This window comes from Scophthalmus maximus, chromosome 4 (assembly GCF_022379125.1).
Source record: "Scophthalmus maximus strain ysfricsl-2021 chromosome 4, ASM2237912v1, whole genome shotgun sequence".
Taxonomy (NCBI): domain Eukaryota; kingdom Metazoa; phylum Chordata; class Actinopteri; order Pleuronectiformes; family Scophthalmidae; genus Scophthalmus; species Scophthalmus maximus.
In genome coordinates this window covers 18,645,001-18,664,261 of record NC_061518.1, presented here as the reverse complement: position 1 = coordinate 18,664,261, position 19,261 = coordinate 18,645,001, and the positions used below count along the sequence as shown (strand labels likewise).

General features: G+C 43.8%; 1 protein-coding gene across 3 annotated transcripts in view; it reads left to right on the top strand.

Moving 5' to 3' along the window:
• The window catches only part of igdcc4 (immunoglobulin superfamily, DCC subclass, member 4), a 42,668-nt gene that overhangs the window by 21,399 nt on the left and 2,008 nt on the right, over positions 1–19,261 (top strand). The window contains exons 3-19 of one of the 3 annotated variants that reach the window (XM_035629187.2): positions 1,707–1,848; positions 3,687–3,820; positions 7,078–7,212; positions 8,060–8,212; positions 9,795–10,205; positions 10,293–10,457; positions 10,871–11,008; positions 11,553–11,735; positions 11,947–12,159; positions 12,571–12,672; positions 12,822–13,008; positions 14,357–14,484; positions 15,895–16,065; positions 16,177–16,311; positions 17,609–17,711; positions 17,889–18,120; positions 18,250–18,378. In XM_035629187.2, coding sequence (XP_035485080.2) covers positions 1,707–1,848; positions 3,687–3,820; positions 7,078–7,212; positions 8,060–8,212; positions 9,795–10,205; positions 10,293–10,457; positions 10,871–11,008; positions 11,553–11,735; positions 11,947–12,159; positions 12,571–12,672; positions 12,822–13,008; positions 14,357–14,484; positions 15,895–16,065; positions 16,177–16,311; positions 17,609–17,711; positions 17,889–18,120; positions 18,250–18,378 — 2,861 coding nt within the window. Of the gene's footprint in view, positions 1–1,706; positions 1,849–3,683; positions 3,821–7,077; positions 7,213–8,059; positions 8,213–9,794; positions 10,206–10,292; positions 10,458–10,870; positions 11,009–11,552; positions 11,736–11,946; positions 12,160–12,570; positions 12,673–12,821; positions 13,009–14,356; positions 14,485–15,894; positions 16,066–16,176; positions 16,312–17,608; positions 17,712–17,888; positions 18,121–18,249; positions 18,379–19,261 lie in introns of all 3 variants that reach the window. The other 2 variants (XM_047331711.1, XM_047331712.1) reach the window with 2 other exon arrangements.

Sequence of the window (19,261 nt, the reverse complement as noted above, 5' to 3'; positions counted from 1 at the left end):
CTTTCTCTGCTCTCCCCTCTGATCCCCCTCCCCTCCCAGCGCTCCACTCCTGCAGGCGGAGGCGCTGGGACAGCCAACAAGTGTTGTTCTCTTCCCCGACAGCCCGTTCGGGGTCAGAGGTTAGAGGCCCTCAGACAGTGCTCACTGCTGGCCCCCTTGTGCTCAGCGTTACCTACGGTAGAAGGCTCTCTTGTCTGTATGTAAAATGTGTTGAGGCTGTGACGAAATTTGGAGCCCTGCCAAGATTCAACCTGGAGAGAGAAATAATCCAAGAGAGCCTGATTACTTCCCCAGATTTCTCCTAATCAGGACATTCAAGGGTATTCAGATGGTCTGAACAAGTCTTTCATTCAATTATACCCTTCAAATTGTCCCATTAAAAGCCCTGAACTTGTTGAGTACAATAATTACAAGTCTGAAATGGAGACTATAGTGATGTTATGCGCACTACTTGCGTTTTTGTTAAAATATATCAGATGAAAGTGACTCATTCATTTAGTTGTTAGACTGTGAACGGAATCAGCGGTCAGAGTAATTGAGTTTATTTGGCACATGCTGATGTTGAGGCAGTAGTGCGGCATGTTGATTGTTTGTTGTGCTTTGTTTTGCTCTCTCCGCGGTGCTCCTCCAGGTACGGCCCCCGCCCCCCCCCCCCCCCCCCCTTGCAGAGGGTGGGTGAGCGTGGCTGTGTTGCTCCTCAGGGTCAGGAGCACAGAGACTGGGAGAGGAGACGCAGGCAGTGCCAGTGGGCCATTTGGCAGCTCCCAGGCTGTGTGTTGTCAACCAGAGTTATTATGTACCGCGATCGATACTCTGACTCCCTTTTTCGGAGGGAGGGTGTTCATTATAGTGTTTATTTCCTGATTTCCCATATCGTGAGACTCTGGGTACAGGTTTCTTTTGTTCACAAGGAGATATTATTAGGGCCCGAGTGCCGACCAGCAGGAGGCTGGCGAAGGCCCTCTTGTATTTGCTTCGTTTCTTATTAGGGCCCGGGCTTCAGTGACAAAGTCAGAGCGAGGACCTTGTCCCTACAGTGGAGGTCTGCACTAAACCAGACGTGTCCCCACAGTGGAGGTCTGCACTAAACCAGAAGTGTCCCCACAGTGGAGGTCTGCACTAAACCAGACGTGTCCCCACAGTGGAGGTCTGCACTAAACCAGAAGTGTCCCCACAGTGGAGGTCTGCACTAAACCAGAAGTGTCCCCACAGTGGAGGTCTGCACTAAACCAGACGTGTCCCCACAGTGGAGGTCTGCACTAAACCAAAAGTGTCCCCGCAGTGGAGTTCTGTAGGCGAAATGGCTCACGAGCGCCCCCTATAACATTTCAGAGTAAAGGCCCCCACCTTCAAATTTGATCTAGATGAACGAAATTTGGTACGCACATGTATCATGTGACGATCTACAAAAAACCCTCTGGGTGCCATTAGCCCCGCCCAACCGGAAGTCACCCATGGTAAGAGAGCTGTGCACCAAGTGTGGACGATGAATGGCCTCAATGAGGTCTGTCACATCATGTGTGAGCTTCATCAAACACAGTGTGTCCTATTCATCACATCAGTGGTGACAGCATACGGCATGACACAGATTTGAGATTATCTAAAAAAATAAGGTCATTTGCTCAAAGCTGGTGTTGATATGGGCTTTTATTTTATTTGTTTTGTCTGTCCACTGGTATATGACCAGCTCTGGTTTATATCCCCAGGTCTGTCTAAGTTCCACCAGGAGCCATCACACCAGACAGTGCCTGCTGGAGGAGCTGCCCGCTTCGAGTGCCAGATAGAGGGAGTACCCACACCTGTCATTACCTGGGAAAAGAACAAAGTGGCGGTCCCTGAGGAGACAAGGTGAACTTTCTTTATGTGTTGTTGTCCCTCATCTCCGTCCCTCTCTCTCTCTCCTCTTCTGTCTTGTTTCATTCAAATTAAACTCTGGCCTCTCACTGGACGAGACTCGCCGGGATCCGAGGGAGTTGCCTGAGACGAACCCACTTGACTTCTTCCTCTTCTATACTTGTGCCATTGTCGCTGCAGGAACCTCTACAGGTTTCTCCCATGGGACTGTTGTTGCCGAAAGGCAGCTTCTCGCTCAAATGTTTCAATTTACCGGGACTTTAGACCCAGGCCACAAATCGAGTAAAGAGACTGTATTCTCCAAGTACATTTCCAGATCTGAAGGAGACACCTGCGTAACATCAGCTAATCCCTCCTAGTGCCTGTAGGAGGATGAAAAAAGTGTGTCGGCTTGAGACTACATCTGCAGTTTGTTTATCACCTCGGCCAAGGAGGTTATGTGTTCACAAAACTGATGAACGGATTTCCACGAAACTTGTTGAAAGGATTGAACGTGGGCCAAAACAGAAACCATGGAATTTTGGCACGGATCGGGACAAATCGGCGGATCCAAGAATTTTTCATTACTTTCTCTATTTCCCAGGGAATAATGCATGGATCTTGAGTGGACAAAAATGTCATATTGAAGGGGACTGATATCTCTTGAGTGTGTGCAATTTGTGTGGCTTGAAGTGGGCTGTGTTGACCTTGGCGCAAGTATGCGCAGTGCGATTCGAGTTTGTTTATTTGTTATCAGGATTATGCAAAAGCCACTGAAGTGACATTTCCATCAGTCTCTCAGGTGAAATGGTGTCTGTGTTGATGTTAGAAATCAGACATATTCATGCTGATGAGATCTATGAGTTCGTCAGGTAGGTTTGGAGTGGAGTGGATGAAAAGCCTGAGCGCAGAACTATTTTCAATGTAAATATTCAGGTTTTCAACAACTGTAAGAAGAGCAGTGAAGAATCACATTGAGGGGTCAAACAGGCCAATCAATAATGATAATATAAACCTGCTACTAATTACAGATAGGAATTTTTTTTACAATTTCAAAATGTACGCCTGTTGCCACATCCTCTCTCTCTCTCTCTCTGTCAGTTCTCCCTCACAAGTATTCTCATTCACTTGGCCACTTAACAATATTGACATTTCACCGTGGCTCCACTGGCCCTGTCGCCTTGGAATTTGTTTCAAGCCTTATTGCACAGGACTAAGTGCTAATGGCTGCTGTAGCCCTGCATGACCCGCACACAGCTCGCCGCTCATGAGGTCTCTCTTGCTCTAATGCGCCTTTTTTCTCACTGTTGGCCTTTTTACCTTTGCTCGCTCTTTGTCTCCACCATTATCCCCCACCCCTCTATCTCTATTTCTGTTTCCTTTGGTTCATATTTTTTATTTTTCAGCCTGCCTTTCATTATCCCGTTCCACTTTGTCCCTCCCGAACAGGCAGGTTACATTTTGTTGGTATTAAGAGGTTATGATAAAGGCTTTTGGGGTGCCAATATGTCTGGTTCATTAAAGCATACGTATGTAATACCAACAGTACCTTGTACAACACAGATACACACACGCAAAGATATTTCGATAGTGCATATTGGAATTGTGTAATTCTATGCAGCCCCTTTGTTCTCGTCTCTGTCCAGAAACCAACTCAAATCTTTAAGTAACTGTTTGAGTTGAATTACTTGTAGATGTAACCCCGTCTGGTACACAAAATCTTCTCCTCAATAAAGACGGATGGAGTTTTGTGAGAACCGCAGCTCCATGCTCCAGGAGTCTTTATTCCAGTTGTTTTTTCCCTATCTCTCCCTCTCTGCCACCTGCCCTCTGTTTCTCCCTGTGTGCAGCAGGTTCATTTCCCTTCCTAACGGGGTGCTCCAGATCCTCGAGGTGACCAAAGAGGATGAGGGGGCCTACCGCTGCGTCGCGTCTAACTCTGCCCGAAAGGACATCAGTCATGAAGCAAGGCTTACTGTCCCCGCAGGTGAGGTCTGCTGCGGTGCTTTATAATGTTTGAATGGGCAGCGTGCGTGGCCCCACTGGGAGCTGCCACACCAGTCTCAGAAATCTAATTTGAGTTTTTCGGACAACAGCAACAACAACCGGCCCTTGCAAAGTGGCGCTCTCTCGTGCTTGCGTGTTGTGCGTTTTGAAAATACCATTCATCATCTGGTCCGCATCCAAGCAATGATATTACCAGTAATATTTCATATTATCATTATTTTACAAAGTTCTCGGAAAATGATTTTGCATAAAATATGTGACAGTTGTATTGTTTGTTATAATATTTATGATATCACTGGTCTCATTTGAGACACATTTTAATGGAATGCAATACAAAAAAAAATTGGATCTGTTCTAGTTGAGAATTTGTTTTGGAGTGATGTGTTTTACGCCGAATATTCCTGGACTATAGTCACTTCAGCTGCACAAATAGATGATGCCTCACGCGCACAGTAGCTGCTGTCACTGAACGGTGATTGTACAGTATCAGGACAAATCTCACCATTCATTCCGTTACAAGATAACCGGAAAGGGGAGTGTAATGTGATCAAAATATTGCATTAATAGAATAGAAGCACAGAGAACTGCTCGAGCATCATGGTCATCACTGTCAGTGTGCAATGTGCTGTGGCGATCACGTGACGCATTGAATCTTTCACAGGTATTGTGAGGCGAGATTTCACCATTAGGCTGCCCACATCAAAGCCACGCCACATCATTCGCCTCTGCCACTACAGCTAGCAAGAGACCAGTCGACTGTAATTGGCTGCTCGGTCGAAACCTCCGTGTCCATTTTGAGTCACCGCTTTTGTGTCCTTCAAAACAGAGGCAAAAAATGTAAATACAATTGGAAATAGAGAGAGGGAGACAGTGAGTCGGGTGCAAGTGAGTCAGGTGCGGCACATTTGCATTTACATTTTTCACACAGTTTTCATTTCCGAGTCAGAATTGAGAACCTCAATGCGAATCTCAGCTTAATGATGTGTCTGTTTTCTTTGGCTTTGCTTTTCATTTGAATACAAAATATGCAATAGAGGGACACATCACAGCACTATTTCAATAGAGAATGGGCATTTGAAGGAAATTTGTTGCATAAATTCATGCATATATACATACATACGTATAAGTGAATGGATTTTTAATACCTGTAACGGCATGTGGCTGATGTTTCTAGGTTATTGTCCCTTGGTAGTCCTACTGCCTTCGGAGGGAACTACTTAAGGCTCTTTTGTGAGCTACTACATGAATCACTTGTCAGATCGAATGCCATCACTTCAGCCGCTTGCACTTAAATAGAATACCTCAAATCTCATAAAAAAGCTTAATGCTTGGGTCATCAAGTTCATGTACTCAACTTGAAACGATGTAGAACATGTGAAACATTCCGCTTGCCTAAACCCTCCACTTTGTAGTTCCCCCCCCCCCCTTGTTTACGTGCTTTGCGCTGCACCACACCCACCGTATTCACAAACAAGACCCTGACAAAGGCTCACCCTGCAGTGCAGTCTCTGCAAAGGCCGACTGACACACCTAAAGCCACATGCATCAGCAAGGGCTCCTGTCTCTCAATGATTAATTCATAAAGGGTTTACAGAATGCCAGGCCTCTATGTACATTTTATTTTATGGGCGATCATTAGCATTATGTGCTGCGGAGGCTGCCCGTGCTGAGCAGAAATGCGGAGGAGTAAGGACCTCTCACACCAGCCATACCTTTGGGACTGATACGCACTAGAGAAATGAATGTCCAAAAACAATAAGCTTTGACTAACATCTTTAGATGCACCTCATTTACATAATTTGACGCCATGCTGTCAACTGAATTAATGGTGTACCCTTTCTCTCAAAAAAGGGATTATCTCCTTTGCTTGCTCTTTTTTTCCAAAGCCCCCTGGTGTCTTTTATCACAGAAAATCACCTCCTTTCTCCGTCTCACCGTCTCCCCTCAGTCTGCTCTTTCGGTTGAAGGGTTTTGTACAGCATGTTTTGTACAGTACGTCTACTGGGTTTCAGTATTTACTGCCAGAAAGTATTCATTTGTTCTGTGAGGGCTTCCATAGTTTCCTGCCAGCTCCTCTCACATCAGAACCTTTCTCATATAGACTTCCTATTAGATTTAGGTCATATCCACAGGCACTATCAAATATGAATTGATGAAGCCTCAACCAGATACAGTGCCTTATCAGCCAACTACACTGTTTTGATAATGAAGTGACTTGCTGTGTAAGAAATGAAGTCTGTCTCAGAGTCACACAACATTTCTCAGAAGTCAGCAATCCTAATCATGCCCCATCTTCTCGATAACTGCAAATATCAGACTGCGCACAGATTTAAAAAAAAAAATGGCATGTCAGTTATTACAACATGATAACTGCCGCTCAGTGGTGTAAACACAATGTGTAACAACTCAGGGCATAAGCTTCACCACAACTCGAGGGAATCGTGAACCCCTATTGTAATGCAGACCACCTTCCTTATTTTTCCTCACTTTTTTTTTAACCTAATACTAATACAACACTAATTCTAGTACTACTATAACTAATACTAATACATAATACAAATATTCAAGCACTAAAGTTAAATACGTCTTTTAAAAGAATATAATCCACAAATAAATAAATGATTTTGCATTATGATATATTAAGCAATCCAGCAGTGTGTAAATTAACCTTACCTACAGCAGCAGCTGCGACATTTAAGTGATGCATATATTGCATCACTAATCATAATAGGACAATATAATATGTATATTTTCTTCCAACTGGGCATGTTTAATTGTTTTTATTTTTGGATGTATTTTAATGCTAGTACTTATGTACTTTTACTTTAATATTTTGAATGCAGATCTTATATTTGCAACAGAGTAATTCACACTGTGGTATTGATTCCTGTGTTTATGTGAAGGATGTGATTACCCCGCCTCTCGCCCAATGTCAGCTGGGATTGGCTCCAGCTCCCCGACGGCCCTTAAAAGATGAATCGGCATAGATAATGGATGGGTGGATAAAAATATCTGAGTACTTCTCCCTCGGTTTCCTTCACTGTGCTATTTGGTTGCTGAGGTTGAATGTTCGGAAACGTGATTGTCGAGAGACGTAACAGCTCTGATAGCCTGATAGTCCGACTTGACGTCATTGGTGAATATTAAAGTCTGTGGATCCAAACTGTCAACTCATCTGTTTCAAGCAATAATTGAATAGCTAAAATACTAATGTATGCATTCCTTTTGTTGTTATAGGCTCAGCTGAAGCCCTGAATAGAGTTGTGATAGTTGCACCACCTCAGAATGCCACGGTGGTGCTCGGCCGCCCCGCTGTGATGGAGTGTATGGCACAAGGCCAGCCTAAACCGCTGGTGTCCTGGAGCAGACAAGGTAACACTTGAATTGCTCTCTTCAATTACTCATTCTTTATCCTTGCTAATTCCCATCATATTTGTTCTTCTTTCTTTAACTGCATCTGCTGTGCTTTCATTATCTGTGTGTCGCTCGGTGACTTCGGGGTCTTCCACACACAGAACTAACAGTAAGGCATCAGAATCAAAAGCTGGGTACCTCTGGCTTTAAAGGCCTTTTTTAGTTGTCTCTTCTTAACCTCTGTTGTCATGCCATGCCTTACATAAAATGTTTGATTCACTCACACCTCCGCTACTGGTGACTGTGATTTGTTTTGATTTACACATTCTTCCCTCGTTCACAATTAACATTTGAGGATTATATCACATTTTGTAAGTTTTTGGGAAAACTGCTCTACACTACTGTATTCAAATCATCATGCAATGCAAAGTGGTGACTGCTGCTGGATGATACTGATATTCCAGAATGAGCTGTTGTGAGATGGTTCACTTTGTTGGGATAGGATCATTGTCCCGGGAAAATCCTACATCACTGCAAAATGGCGGATCACCTAAATAGTGATCTACTGTAAATGGAGAATAGTGACTGATTTCACTCGCAGCCTAGGAGTGTGCCAATGCAGATGGCTCAGTGAAACCAGCCTGAAAGCAATCACAGAGCCACCTGTTGGACAGCTTGTGTAATTACAAGTCAAATCCCCTGTCGCCTGAAGTGCTTCTCCTCTCCTTTGTGCTGTTTTTCTCAGGCGGCTGAAAGCCTAAGAAAATGATCTCCACTTTTCTCAAGGCCAATCTTTTTTTCTCCATCTGTATGATCTGGCTCTGTCGTCTGTTTTTTTTTTCTTCTCGCTCTCTCCTTTGATCAGATGGAAAGCCCATTTCCACTGATGTGGCCGTCCTCGCAACAAACCTGGTGATTAGGGACACCAGGCGTCACCACGCCGGCGTCTACGTCTGCAGGGCCAACAAGCCCAAGACCAGAGAGTTTGTCATTGCTGCTGCTGAGCTGCATGTGCCCGGTAAGAGTCATGTAACCGGATTACTGAATGGCTCCACGTTCGAAAAGCGGAGGATGCCAGTCGCCAAATCCGTGTTGGTATGCAGCATAATTTATGAGTCTGTTATCTGATAGAGAGAGAGAGTAGGCAAGGGGCGGACTACAAATATGTGTGTGTGTGTGTGCTTGTGTTTGTGTGTGTGTGTGTGTTCGTGTGTTTGTGTGTTTGGGGAAAGAGAGAGAGAAAGAAAAAATTTGATGTTACCTTCCCTGGGCAAGAAAAAAAAAGAGGTAACAATTGGTGTAGAGAGGTCTTTTGTTGTTCTCATTCTATGGAGATTTCGGGTTGTTTATCTTTCCATTTCCCTTGTGTCTATTTGGTCCTGTTTTTAATCTCGGCAGGTTCCATCATATATCTCTCTGACACGCTAAAAGCTGGTCACGTCCCGGGAGTGGCTCCCTTTGTCTCCGTGTCGTGTCGCTATAATGGTTTAATTGTGGGATAGAATGAAAGGGGGAATCCTTGGTCCATAAAGAAACCGAATGTTCCCACTGTGCTGCGACTTTAACGGCTTATCACTGATGCCAAGACACGTCCACGGCACTTGTTCAGAGGGGGCACTCTGACATCTAAATAAAGACGCTATCACGTTGAATTATAGGAAGTGTAGGCTAAAACTGAATTGTCATTAAGTCTTTTTCCTGTGCTACATCCATTCTGACACCTTTGTTATTTTAATCTCTATCACATGGGCCACAACTTAATCCATGAGCAATAATGAATCTTCCCTAAACGGTCCCTTTTCCGGTGGTTTGATTCTAGTTTTGAAATCCACAAGAAGCTATGTACCAAAAACCATCATAGTTTATCATCCCTCTCAAGGCGTTTTGTGTCAGTTGCTTAGCCGCTCCTCTGACTGGTTGCATGGTTTCTGACACACAGCCTGGCCAACCACAGTAGCCAGATTGTCACCTACTAATGTTGCTCGGTAACATTCAATGGCATAAAAGGTGGGCGGTTAGATCCCCTCGTCTGCATGTCAAGAAAGAACAAGGAGTATGACTGCATGTCAAGGTGACCTTGGGCAAGACACTAGACCCTGATATCTGTGTCAGTGTGATAGAAAAGTGCTGCGTGAATGTGTGTGTGTGCATGTGTGAATGTGACCTGTGCAGCGCTTTAAGTGGTTGTTAAGACAAGAAAAGTGCTATATAAATGCAGCCCCTGCCATTTACTTTAGACACTGATCCCTAATATAACTATCCTTGGGAAGGCTGTGCAATGATGAATTGCAAATTAATGATAAATAAATGATGAATTGGCTTCATTTCATCCAAGGATTTCCTCAACATTGCCCTGTCTTACGACAGGCTAGCTCAGCAAAAGAATAACATGCTTTTTTTTGTGATGTTAAAAAAGGGGAAAAAAATAATATACAGGTTGGGCTGGTGGTCCGTGCTGAGGGCGTGACTGTAGAGCTGTGAAATCAAAATTATAGATGTTCCGATGGCCGTTCTTTTATGTGCATTTTCATTTCCTACAATGTGGGACCTTTCATTTTATTGTGCACAAGTTCAAGCTCTGTTTGCTTTTTTCCCAATAGCCCCTCCAGTGATTCTGCAGCCCCCAGAGACAGTGTCCCTGTCCCGGGGAAACACAGCCAGGTTTGTGTGCAACAGCTCCGGGGAGCCTCCCCCCGTGTTGCACTGGCTGAAGAACGGCAAAGCCATCAGGCCATTCAGACGGGTGAAGACCCAGAGCCCCGGGGTCCTGCTCATCAACCAGCTGGCTCTGGAGGATGCGGGCTACTACCAGTGCATAGCAGACAACGGGCTGGGCACGGCCTGTGCCACAGCCAAGCTGACAGTCATCGTGAGGGAAGGTCTGCCCAGCCCTCCGCGTCATCTGTCTGCCACTCCCTACTCCAGCACATCCGCCCTGCTCACCTGGGAGAAACCCGAGTACAACTCGGACCAAATCATCGGCTACTCTCTGCACTGCCAGCGCGCTGCGGGTTGGTTCTCCGTTTCATCATACAGTAGGCATCGCCGCGTTTTGAGTAGTATTTGATCTGAAGGGTTTTTTTCCTTATCCTTCTCAGGCTCAGACAATGTGGAGTACCAGTTTGCGATGAACAACGACACCACAGAGTATCACGTCAAAGAGCTCCACCCCCATACTGCTTACGCGTTCTTTGTGGTGGCGTATTCTCCCATGGGTGCCAGTCGCCCATCGCTGCCTGTTACTGTAGAGATGCTGGAGGATGGTGAGCTACCGGAAAAAACCGCGCGGGTAGAATGAGGCCACACGGGTAAAGTGAGGCCAGGCGAGGCTGCTTCACTTTCTCACAAAGCACATGCTCTTAGCTTGACAGCCTTGTAACTAGATTTTGAAGCGCTCATCGTCAGTGTCAACATCAGTGTCGTCCATTCAGGGGTTTTTCGGTCGCAATTTCAAAAAGCACTAGTAGTCCAGCAGAGACATAACTCAAGAGTGATTCTTGACAGCGGTTTTTAAAGCGTCCAACTTTTTCTGTCATATTTTATTTTAGGGGAAGATAATCGAACCAAGCCAGTTCGTCAGCAAAAACACGGATGTGACGCACAGTTCAAAGCTTTATTTATAGATTAGTTATAAAGAGTGTGTTTTATGTCTTCCTTTCTCATTTCCCGCCTGCAGTGCCGAGTGCTCCTCCTCAGCTGTCTATAGCCAGCACCTCCCCGACAGACATCAGGCTGATGTGGCATCCACTGTCCTCGCAGCACAGTCGAGGAGCTGTTACCCGCTACCGCATTGAGTACAGCTCTCTGGATCAGGGTTAGTAACCTCTGCTGGACAAGGCTGACAACAAGCTGATTTTAACTGCCAGTGACAGAACATCTTTGTGACCGACTGAATATAATTTCGAAGGTGTTTGTGTCCTGACGTTTGTTCATCGTATTAAAGGATTAGTATAGGCAGTCTATGCAATTTTACGAAATCATCTGTGGTTCTTCTCCATTTCAGAATATATTTCATGCCGGTTAAGGAGTGCCGAGGTTTGTAATTGTGTGTGACAAGGTTAATTATGTTCAGCGCGCACAAAATAATAATTTATTGTGAATACCAATCTCTCCATCATGTTTGGAGAAATGCAGCTCACTTTGAGAGGAGCTGTTTCATAACAGGTTGCCCTTGAGAGACGGCAATTTGTTTGAAATATCGCAGAAACACACCCGACACAGAACACCGTTTCTTATCCCCTTGTGTGATACATAGGATCTGTTGAATCATCCCATTAGAAAAAGGATAGGAGATAACATACATACAGAAAATATTGATGTTTTTGTTTGTTTGTTTGTGTATTTTTGTGTTCCCACAGTGGACACTGTATTCTCAGTGGAGGTGGGGGGTAATGAGACTCAGTTTACACTGAGAGAGCTGCAGCCTAACCAGGCCTACCAACTGAGGATTGCAGCTGGAACAGGCATTGGCTTTGGGGTCCCATCAGAGTGGGCCCAGCACCAAACATTGGCTCACTACAACCACAGTGACCACAGCATGGGTAAGGCAGACTGCAATCTTTTTTGGAGATTGAGCCAGGTCTGCAGGATCTCCATCCTGCTTGGACTCACGGTGGACATGAACATAATATCCTTAATCATACTTAGTGGATAAACATGACACCATATGTAATCGCAACGTTGCATCACATGGACTCGGTGGTCACAGACGTTAGTGTTTTTTTTTTGCTCTTCTTTTCCAATCCTTCCCAGTGATCTTTGCCCCCACTGAGCTGAAAGTCAGAGCCAGAGTGAACACTCTCAATGTGACATGGCATGCGTCACCCAATCACACACTGGTGTCCGGCTACAAGCTGTCCTGCCGAGAGGTAGAGGCGGAGGAGTCAGCCAATGGAGAAAGCGCTTCACAAACCCAAACCATCAGGCTCCGAAAGAAGGCAAGGTATCATCTGCTCACTGGACTGGGTGAGTTGTCAACAGAGGCCTCTCTAAGTGGAACGTAGCTTCAGGTCAATTCTGTTTTCAATTTTCCAGAAACGCACAAACACCAAATTCCAGGTAGATGCGCTGAAAACACACAGTGTTCATTATTATATATTTCCCTGCATTTGTGGCTTGACAGCAGAACAAAAAGATGTGTGCACAAACTGGACTAAATGAATGAAAGGATGCATGAGCAGACTGTTTTTCAGGATAAAGGTTCAGAATCTAAATAGACCTCTAAAGTTTTGTACTGCATTATGATTGAATCTCAGGCACAATGTCAATACTTAAAAGTCTTGTCTTCGTAAGAGGCTGCCTAGGTTAACTTGTGACATGTGCTGTACATAGCATCAATCCCGTCCTCTTCTCTCTCTGTGTGTTTGTGTGTGTCAGGCCCTGACCGGCAGTACGAGGTGAGGGTTTGGGCCTTCAACAAGCAGACAGATGGAGCAGCTGCAGTGTGGAAGGGACGGACAGACAAGGCTCATGACAGAAGTGAGATTACCTTTTTGAGTGAATATGCGATACGATGAGTGAATGAGTGAATGAATTTTATAACAAAAGAAAAGTTGATCATGAATGAATTACACTCAAGGCAAGCAATGTGCCTCTTTTGTGTGTTTGTGTGTGTGTGTGTGTTAAAGCATCGCCGCCGCCGATGCGGCCCCCTCCATTGCCCCCTAGCAGCATCCAAGCCAAAGCCAACAGTTCCACGTCCATCTGGCTGCGCTGGGAGAAACCGCGGTTCAGCAACGTACGCATCATCAACTACACAGTGCGCTGCAGCCCAGCGGGAACCACCAACGCTTCTCTAGTCTCCTATCACACCAGGTCAGAACACTGGTACTACAGTACAAAAGCCGTTGATGTACATTACCATGCTCAGCTCCAGCGTGTCCGTGGATGAGCTTATCGTTATTCATTAATGAAGCAAACCCAAACTTTTATGAAGCATTCAAAGTAACATGACTTTAATTCCCGGCAGGTTGCAGTAGCATATGCGTAATATGCTGCATGCTCGTAAAATGCTTCTATCTGATATTTTACATTGGGCATTATTCATTTAAATCAATCAAGTATAGTTCTTATGATAGTTAAATAGTATAGTTTTTGTATAAGTACAATAATAAATACAACAAATGCAGTCAGCCAGCCCAGCAGCTGTAGGTGCACTAAATTATTGTATTCTAGACATACAAGAGCCGCATAATTATAGTTAATTCTGCTTTTGTCTGATATATTACATTTGGTAAAATATATTTTACATTAGCTACTATTCATTTAAATCAATCAATTATATTTTTATAATAGTTAAATATTATAGTTAGGTTTAAGTGTCACAGCTTTGAAGGTAAGGAAAATTAAGGTAAGTGGAAAAGGAGTATTTAATAATTAAGGAAACAAAAAACAGACTGAAAGACTTTAAAGGAAAACTAAACTATTCCTACTCTCCAAAACTCAAATCCAAAACTCCAAAATATACTACAACGGCATGATATAATTCCTGAAATTAAGTTATAGCTTTTGGTTTTAGTGTGCCACCCTGAGATTTTTAATTGTCTCATCTGGCCACCCTTGTGAACTATTTTTTTTTTTGGGGGGGGGGGGGGGGGGGGGGGGGGGGGGGCACAGCTCCTAGTCAGAGCAACAAGGACTTGTATTTAAAGCCTTGGTTTGGATTAACATTCTTTTTTATTGCTCTGCCTCACAGTGCCAGAAGAATATTATCTCTCAGTTGGCTGTTTTTCCTCTTACAGAGCACCTTATACGTCCAACAAACTAACCAATGCATTCATTTCTTATAGGAATTCTACTATGTATATGTAGCTCAATGGTTATCACTTACAAATGAAGTGTCAGTGTGAGGTGTATGATGCACAAACTACAAGCACACAAAATATTGTCTTTGCATTGATTTCACCTTCTACTCTTTCACCATGTCAAGAAAATATATTCAATATGTTTCCTCCGTTCACCGTTCTTTATATGTCAGTTTTATTCCAGAACGGTCTTAAGTCTTGTCTTAAGTTCTTGGGATGTGATAAGAGGCAACAATATAAAGGCAATACGACCTGCAGACTAGAATAAATTAAAGAAAGTAGATTGTTTTTTTGTTTTTTTGTTGGTGCAGAATGTAAAACATGCACTGCACACTCTCTCCCCTTGTCTTTTGATGCAGTCCTGCTCAGGAGATACTGCTCGGGGCACTGAGGCCCTTCACCCGCTATGAGCTGGCGGTGCAGTCTAATGGAGTGGACGTGGTTGGACCCTTCAGCGGCACTGTAGAGGAGTCCACTCTGTCTGACCGTGAGTCTGTGAGGCGTCTTTCCTGTTTCAGTTTTCAATGACCCAAACTTCAAATAGCCTCAATGTTTCCCACCAGGTTTTATAAATATGTTAAGTAATAGGCAGCTTTCTGACACACACTTCTTGCAATGACTTGGTTATGAATTCACTCAAGTGTGTACTTCAACTCTTTTTGTCACTGATGTGATATAGATGAATGAAAACACTCCTTTCCCTTGCATCCTCTACAGTGTCACTACAAGTCACTTAAGCTGCTCAAAGGGAACTGCACTGTCCAAAAAATAGGAACATGTAGTCATATTGGATAGCTACCAAGTGTAACAGTGTCCAAATTCAACACTGTGGTTGGGAACCATTTCACTCATGCAAAAAAATTATATTTTATCATAACACATTAACAAAGTTGAATTTGTCTGAATTTCTTTTACAAATTTACACATTTGGATTTATTAATATTTTTTTTTTTTTTTAGAAAAGGTGAAATACAAAAGCATGGTGAATTTATATTAGTGACCCTTTGACTCAATGCACTGCTCACACTACAATATGCATTTAATCCCCTTTTTTTTACATTGTCAATTCTTCATACTATTTCAATTGCTCCTTCATACAAATTCAAGCAAGCAACATAGCTTAGTTTCAGCTTGGGCAGTGGACAAAAATCCGACTGCAATTTATTCTTCAGTTTGTAGTTTTATCTTGTTCTCTTAGAGCACATTCATTCTTTTCGAATGTTGTTTTTTTCTCATGAGCTACACTTTATCGGCTTATCAGACCAGTTTTATGTATTTTGTTTTTCTAATCTTGGTCTCCAGCTTGCAATGTGTTCAATGTTTTGCTTTTATGAAGACTCCAAATGTGGTAATATATACATATACATATACATATACATATACATATATATATATACACACACACACACACTTATTTATGTGTGTGAGAGTGAGCTTGAGTGCCTGACACTATAGTGAATGTTTGCCTCCTCATGCAGATCAGAGAGTAGGCTGGCAAGCGGCCAGTGAACATGGGAATTAGTCGTTGGCATGGACGACTTATAACTGGCTGTAATAAAACACCCAGGTGTAGTAGAGGCTCTCTTTTTGGCCAGCAGCTCTGTATGCCAGCCAAGCGAGGCTGGTGAGAGTAGAGCAGGAAGCTTTCAGTGACATCATTACTACCAGTCACCCTTTCATGCTCCCTGCTACCATGTATTATCACCTGAGCCCCAGCCCAGTCCCCCATTGCCCTGCTTGTTCCCCTCCCTCGTGTACCCAGGTGGTGGGAACATAAGGACGCAGATGGTTGTCCAAAACATGTCAAATCCCCCCTCAAATACAATATACGTTCTCCAGCTGCGAGGCCTCATTTCTGGGTTCTAATTACTGACCCAGTCCTCCCCTTCTCCTCCAGGGCCCTCCACACCTCCCGAGGAGCTGCAGCTGAGTGCTCTGGACTCCTCCTCTGTGCTGGTGAGCTGGCGCCCTCCACTGGAGCCAAACGGTATCATCATCAGCTACGTGCTCTTGTACAGTGGCAACCTCAGCCAGCCCGAGCACTTATGGATGAATCTCTCTCAGGAGGGTGAGCACTGGGTGGCATGACACGACGTGAATGTGTTTGGCACAAATACAACCGGTATTTTTTGGTGATGGATCTTGACTGTATATCTCTGTCTGTCACTGTCTTTCTCAGGGCGCTTTACCAGCATGGAGGTCCAGGGTTTGTCCAGTGGCACCCATTACTTCTTTAAGTTGGGAGCGTCTACTGCGGTGGGGTCAGGCCCTTATTCACCTGTAAAGGATGTTCACACTCCCCTTCAGAAATATGGTACATATCATGTTGTAAATGTAAAACCCAATAAGTAAATAAGTGATAGTAGTTTTAGGAACACTGGTAACGGCATGGTTGAGAACGCAATAAGAGAGGAGATTTGACAGTGTGGGAAAGCAGGAATCCAAACTGACAGGAAGTCATTTTCTCGAACTATTACATCTAAATGTCTAACCCACAACCCTGAACCTGATTCTAGCTTTATACTTAACGCCAAGTATCAAGCTTCAAATTGTCCTTTAAAATAGTGAGGACTGGCCAAACTATCCTCAATGCAGAAATGTCCTCTTCACTTGGAATAAAACTGAAAGTGGTCCTCGCCAAGATAGCAGCACAAGGCCACACATACAGTGCAACGATACACGCACAGTCTTTTTTCCTATTGCAGTGGGTCATTTGTCCCTGCCAGCAGAGAAAGTGCAGCTCTGCACGACACTGGTATTTCTCCTCTCCTATTCTGGTGCACTTTAAGGATGGTGCGGATATCACAGGGGCGGCGTCGCCAACGACCCTCGGGGGGCACCTTTGAATTACTGCTCTCTGTGGCTTGCAAAATTGCTGTGAAAAGCACTTTCTTCGCTCTCGCGTCACTTTGGGTTTAAGCATGCAACCTCATTAAACTCGTTCCGATTGCATCAGTCAGCAATGTAGCCTGACCTGTAATTATTAAATGCCCTTTCTGTCTTGAAACCAAGGGAGTCATAAATACAGGACCATTCACTCCACTTTGACGGATTATCCACCAACCTATATAACTTTTTCATGCACACAAACACATATATACATAAAGTATATACACATTATTTGCAGACATTATGGGGCTCCACTGTACATGACATTCAGAATTACCTGATGCAATAAGCACGGAGAAGGCAACTTTATTTTTACTCCCTTTAAACCCTTAATAAAAAAGACAGTGACAGTTTTATTTTGTCCACATGGGCATTAATAGTTTTGCCAGTGTGCAGCGTGAGTGCGATTGAGGTGGGTGTTGAGAGCTCCAGCCATCTGTTTCCTCTCCATGTCCAGACTGCCAAAGATACCAGCATAAATGAATATCAATGAAGGTCTGCTCCCTCTAGTTGAATGTTGCCTTATATTACTTTGCTCAAGTAACTTTGTGTCTAAAGAAGAAATCAATACTTTTCCCACAGTCTCTTTATACCAGCCCTGAGTCCAATAATATTTCAAAGCTAAATATGTTTTATTTATTTTCGGAGATATTTCTGGGATTTGGCAACATTGCTGCTGTGTGTAAACTCCTCTTCTTCCATGCTGTCTGATATTGTTACAGAGCTGGACATCCACGCAGTGACAGGCATCATAGTGGGTGTATGTCTGGGACTGATATGCATCCTCCTCTGCATGTGTTTCAGCTTTCGTAATGGCAAGTCCCGGTATGTTAACACGACAGAGTCAGTCCTTGTACAGCACTTGTCCATCTTCGAAATGTATTAGACTCGTTATACTTCAACGAAATGCTGTTTGTGTCAAAACAAAAGACGGCAATTTCTTTTCTTAATCGTGCTCTTGTAAGTTCCCTTTCTCATCCCTCTCATCTCTGCTCCACATAGGGAGATATCTGGGGGGCTGGACTCCACAGCTGTGAACCCCCAGTACAGGAGAGGAGGTTGCCCCATACCCTCCGACTTGCCAGAGTGCGGCGATAGCCACGAGCTGGAGACACTGATGCCCCCGGGCAGCCAAGAGTCTGGTCAGCCGCTAGCAGAGTCCCCAGAGGAGCAGAGCCTGATGGCAAGTGCTAATCCAGTGGAAGGGGGGGATGCCCCTGCACCTGAGCCCAAGGTCAAAACCTGCAAGGGGGGCAACTCTTTTCCAGATGGGCCTTGGATACTCTGCTGTTTTTTTTTCTTGTGTTGATAGAGGGATAATAGTTATAATTTTGATGCATCTGCTGTGTTGTTCATCTTGCAGGCTGCTTGGAACGGCTCTGTGAGTCATAATTGGGCCAACAGAATCACTAGATACAGAGACACCATAACAGAAGACTGCCCAACACTCATTAATGGAGCTCTCAACATGCTAATTACTGATAACGGCACGGTAAATGAATGAACTAAACACAACAACCTTGTCTTGTATCCATTTTAGTTATCAGTGTGACTGACAAGCAGCTTTAGCAGCGCTGAGCCAAATGACATTTTGAACTGATGCTTACAAGCCAAATCTCCTAATCCCAGGGTTACTATGCCTGTCATTGAAAATGGAAGATTTAACATTAAAATTTGAAGTAACAATGTGTATTTGATATGACATGACAAAAGCATGTTCTCAATCTTGGCTGATGACCGTTCATTGATAAAAGTGGCCTTATAAATTGGCTACATATCTGACGTTGTGCGTAAGACTACAGTTTCATGGCCAAGACTAAAAGTCAGCATGGTCACGAGTTGATGATCCAAGTAGAAGACGTAGGATTAACACAACAGCAATTTTCTTGTATTGCAGTGTGAAGCTTGTTAGTCCTGGCATTGTAATTATGTATCAGACAGTTAACATAACCCTTTTTGGCTGCTTATTTCATATTTTTTGACTAATATGTTTCCACGATTACAAAGCTTTTCTCACTATCATAGAATCCAGAACTACCTCCAACACAGTTGGGAAATACTAGTTAATCTGTTAGTTGTGATCTGACAAAGCATAATTTTTCTGAGATTGTTCAGCATGTATGCATGCTGTGTTTTTCTAACCTTGTCAGTAAATGAATGTGTCTGGGACTTGGAAGTTTAATGCTAGGCTGCCACTGTAGTTAGTGTAATAACATAGTTAGCGAGACATCCTAATGATTACAGGTTATTAGAGAATATAAATGCACAATTTTATCAATTTCTTTCAATTGGCTCAAGAAAGGTAACAAAAATTCACCAACCACCACGCTCTTGATGTGCTGAGTATCACCCCGTGCACACCTCTTAAGCATGCG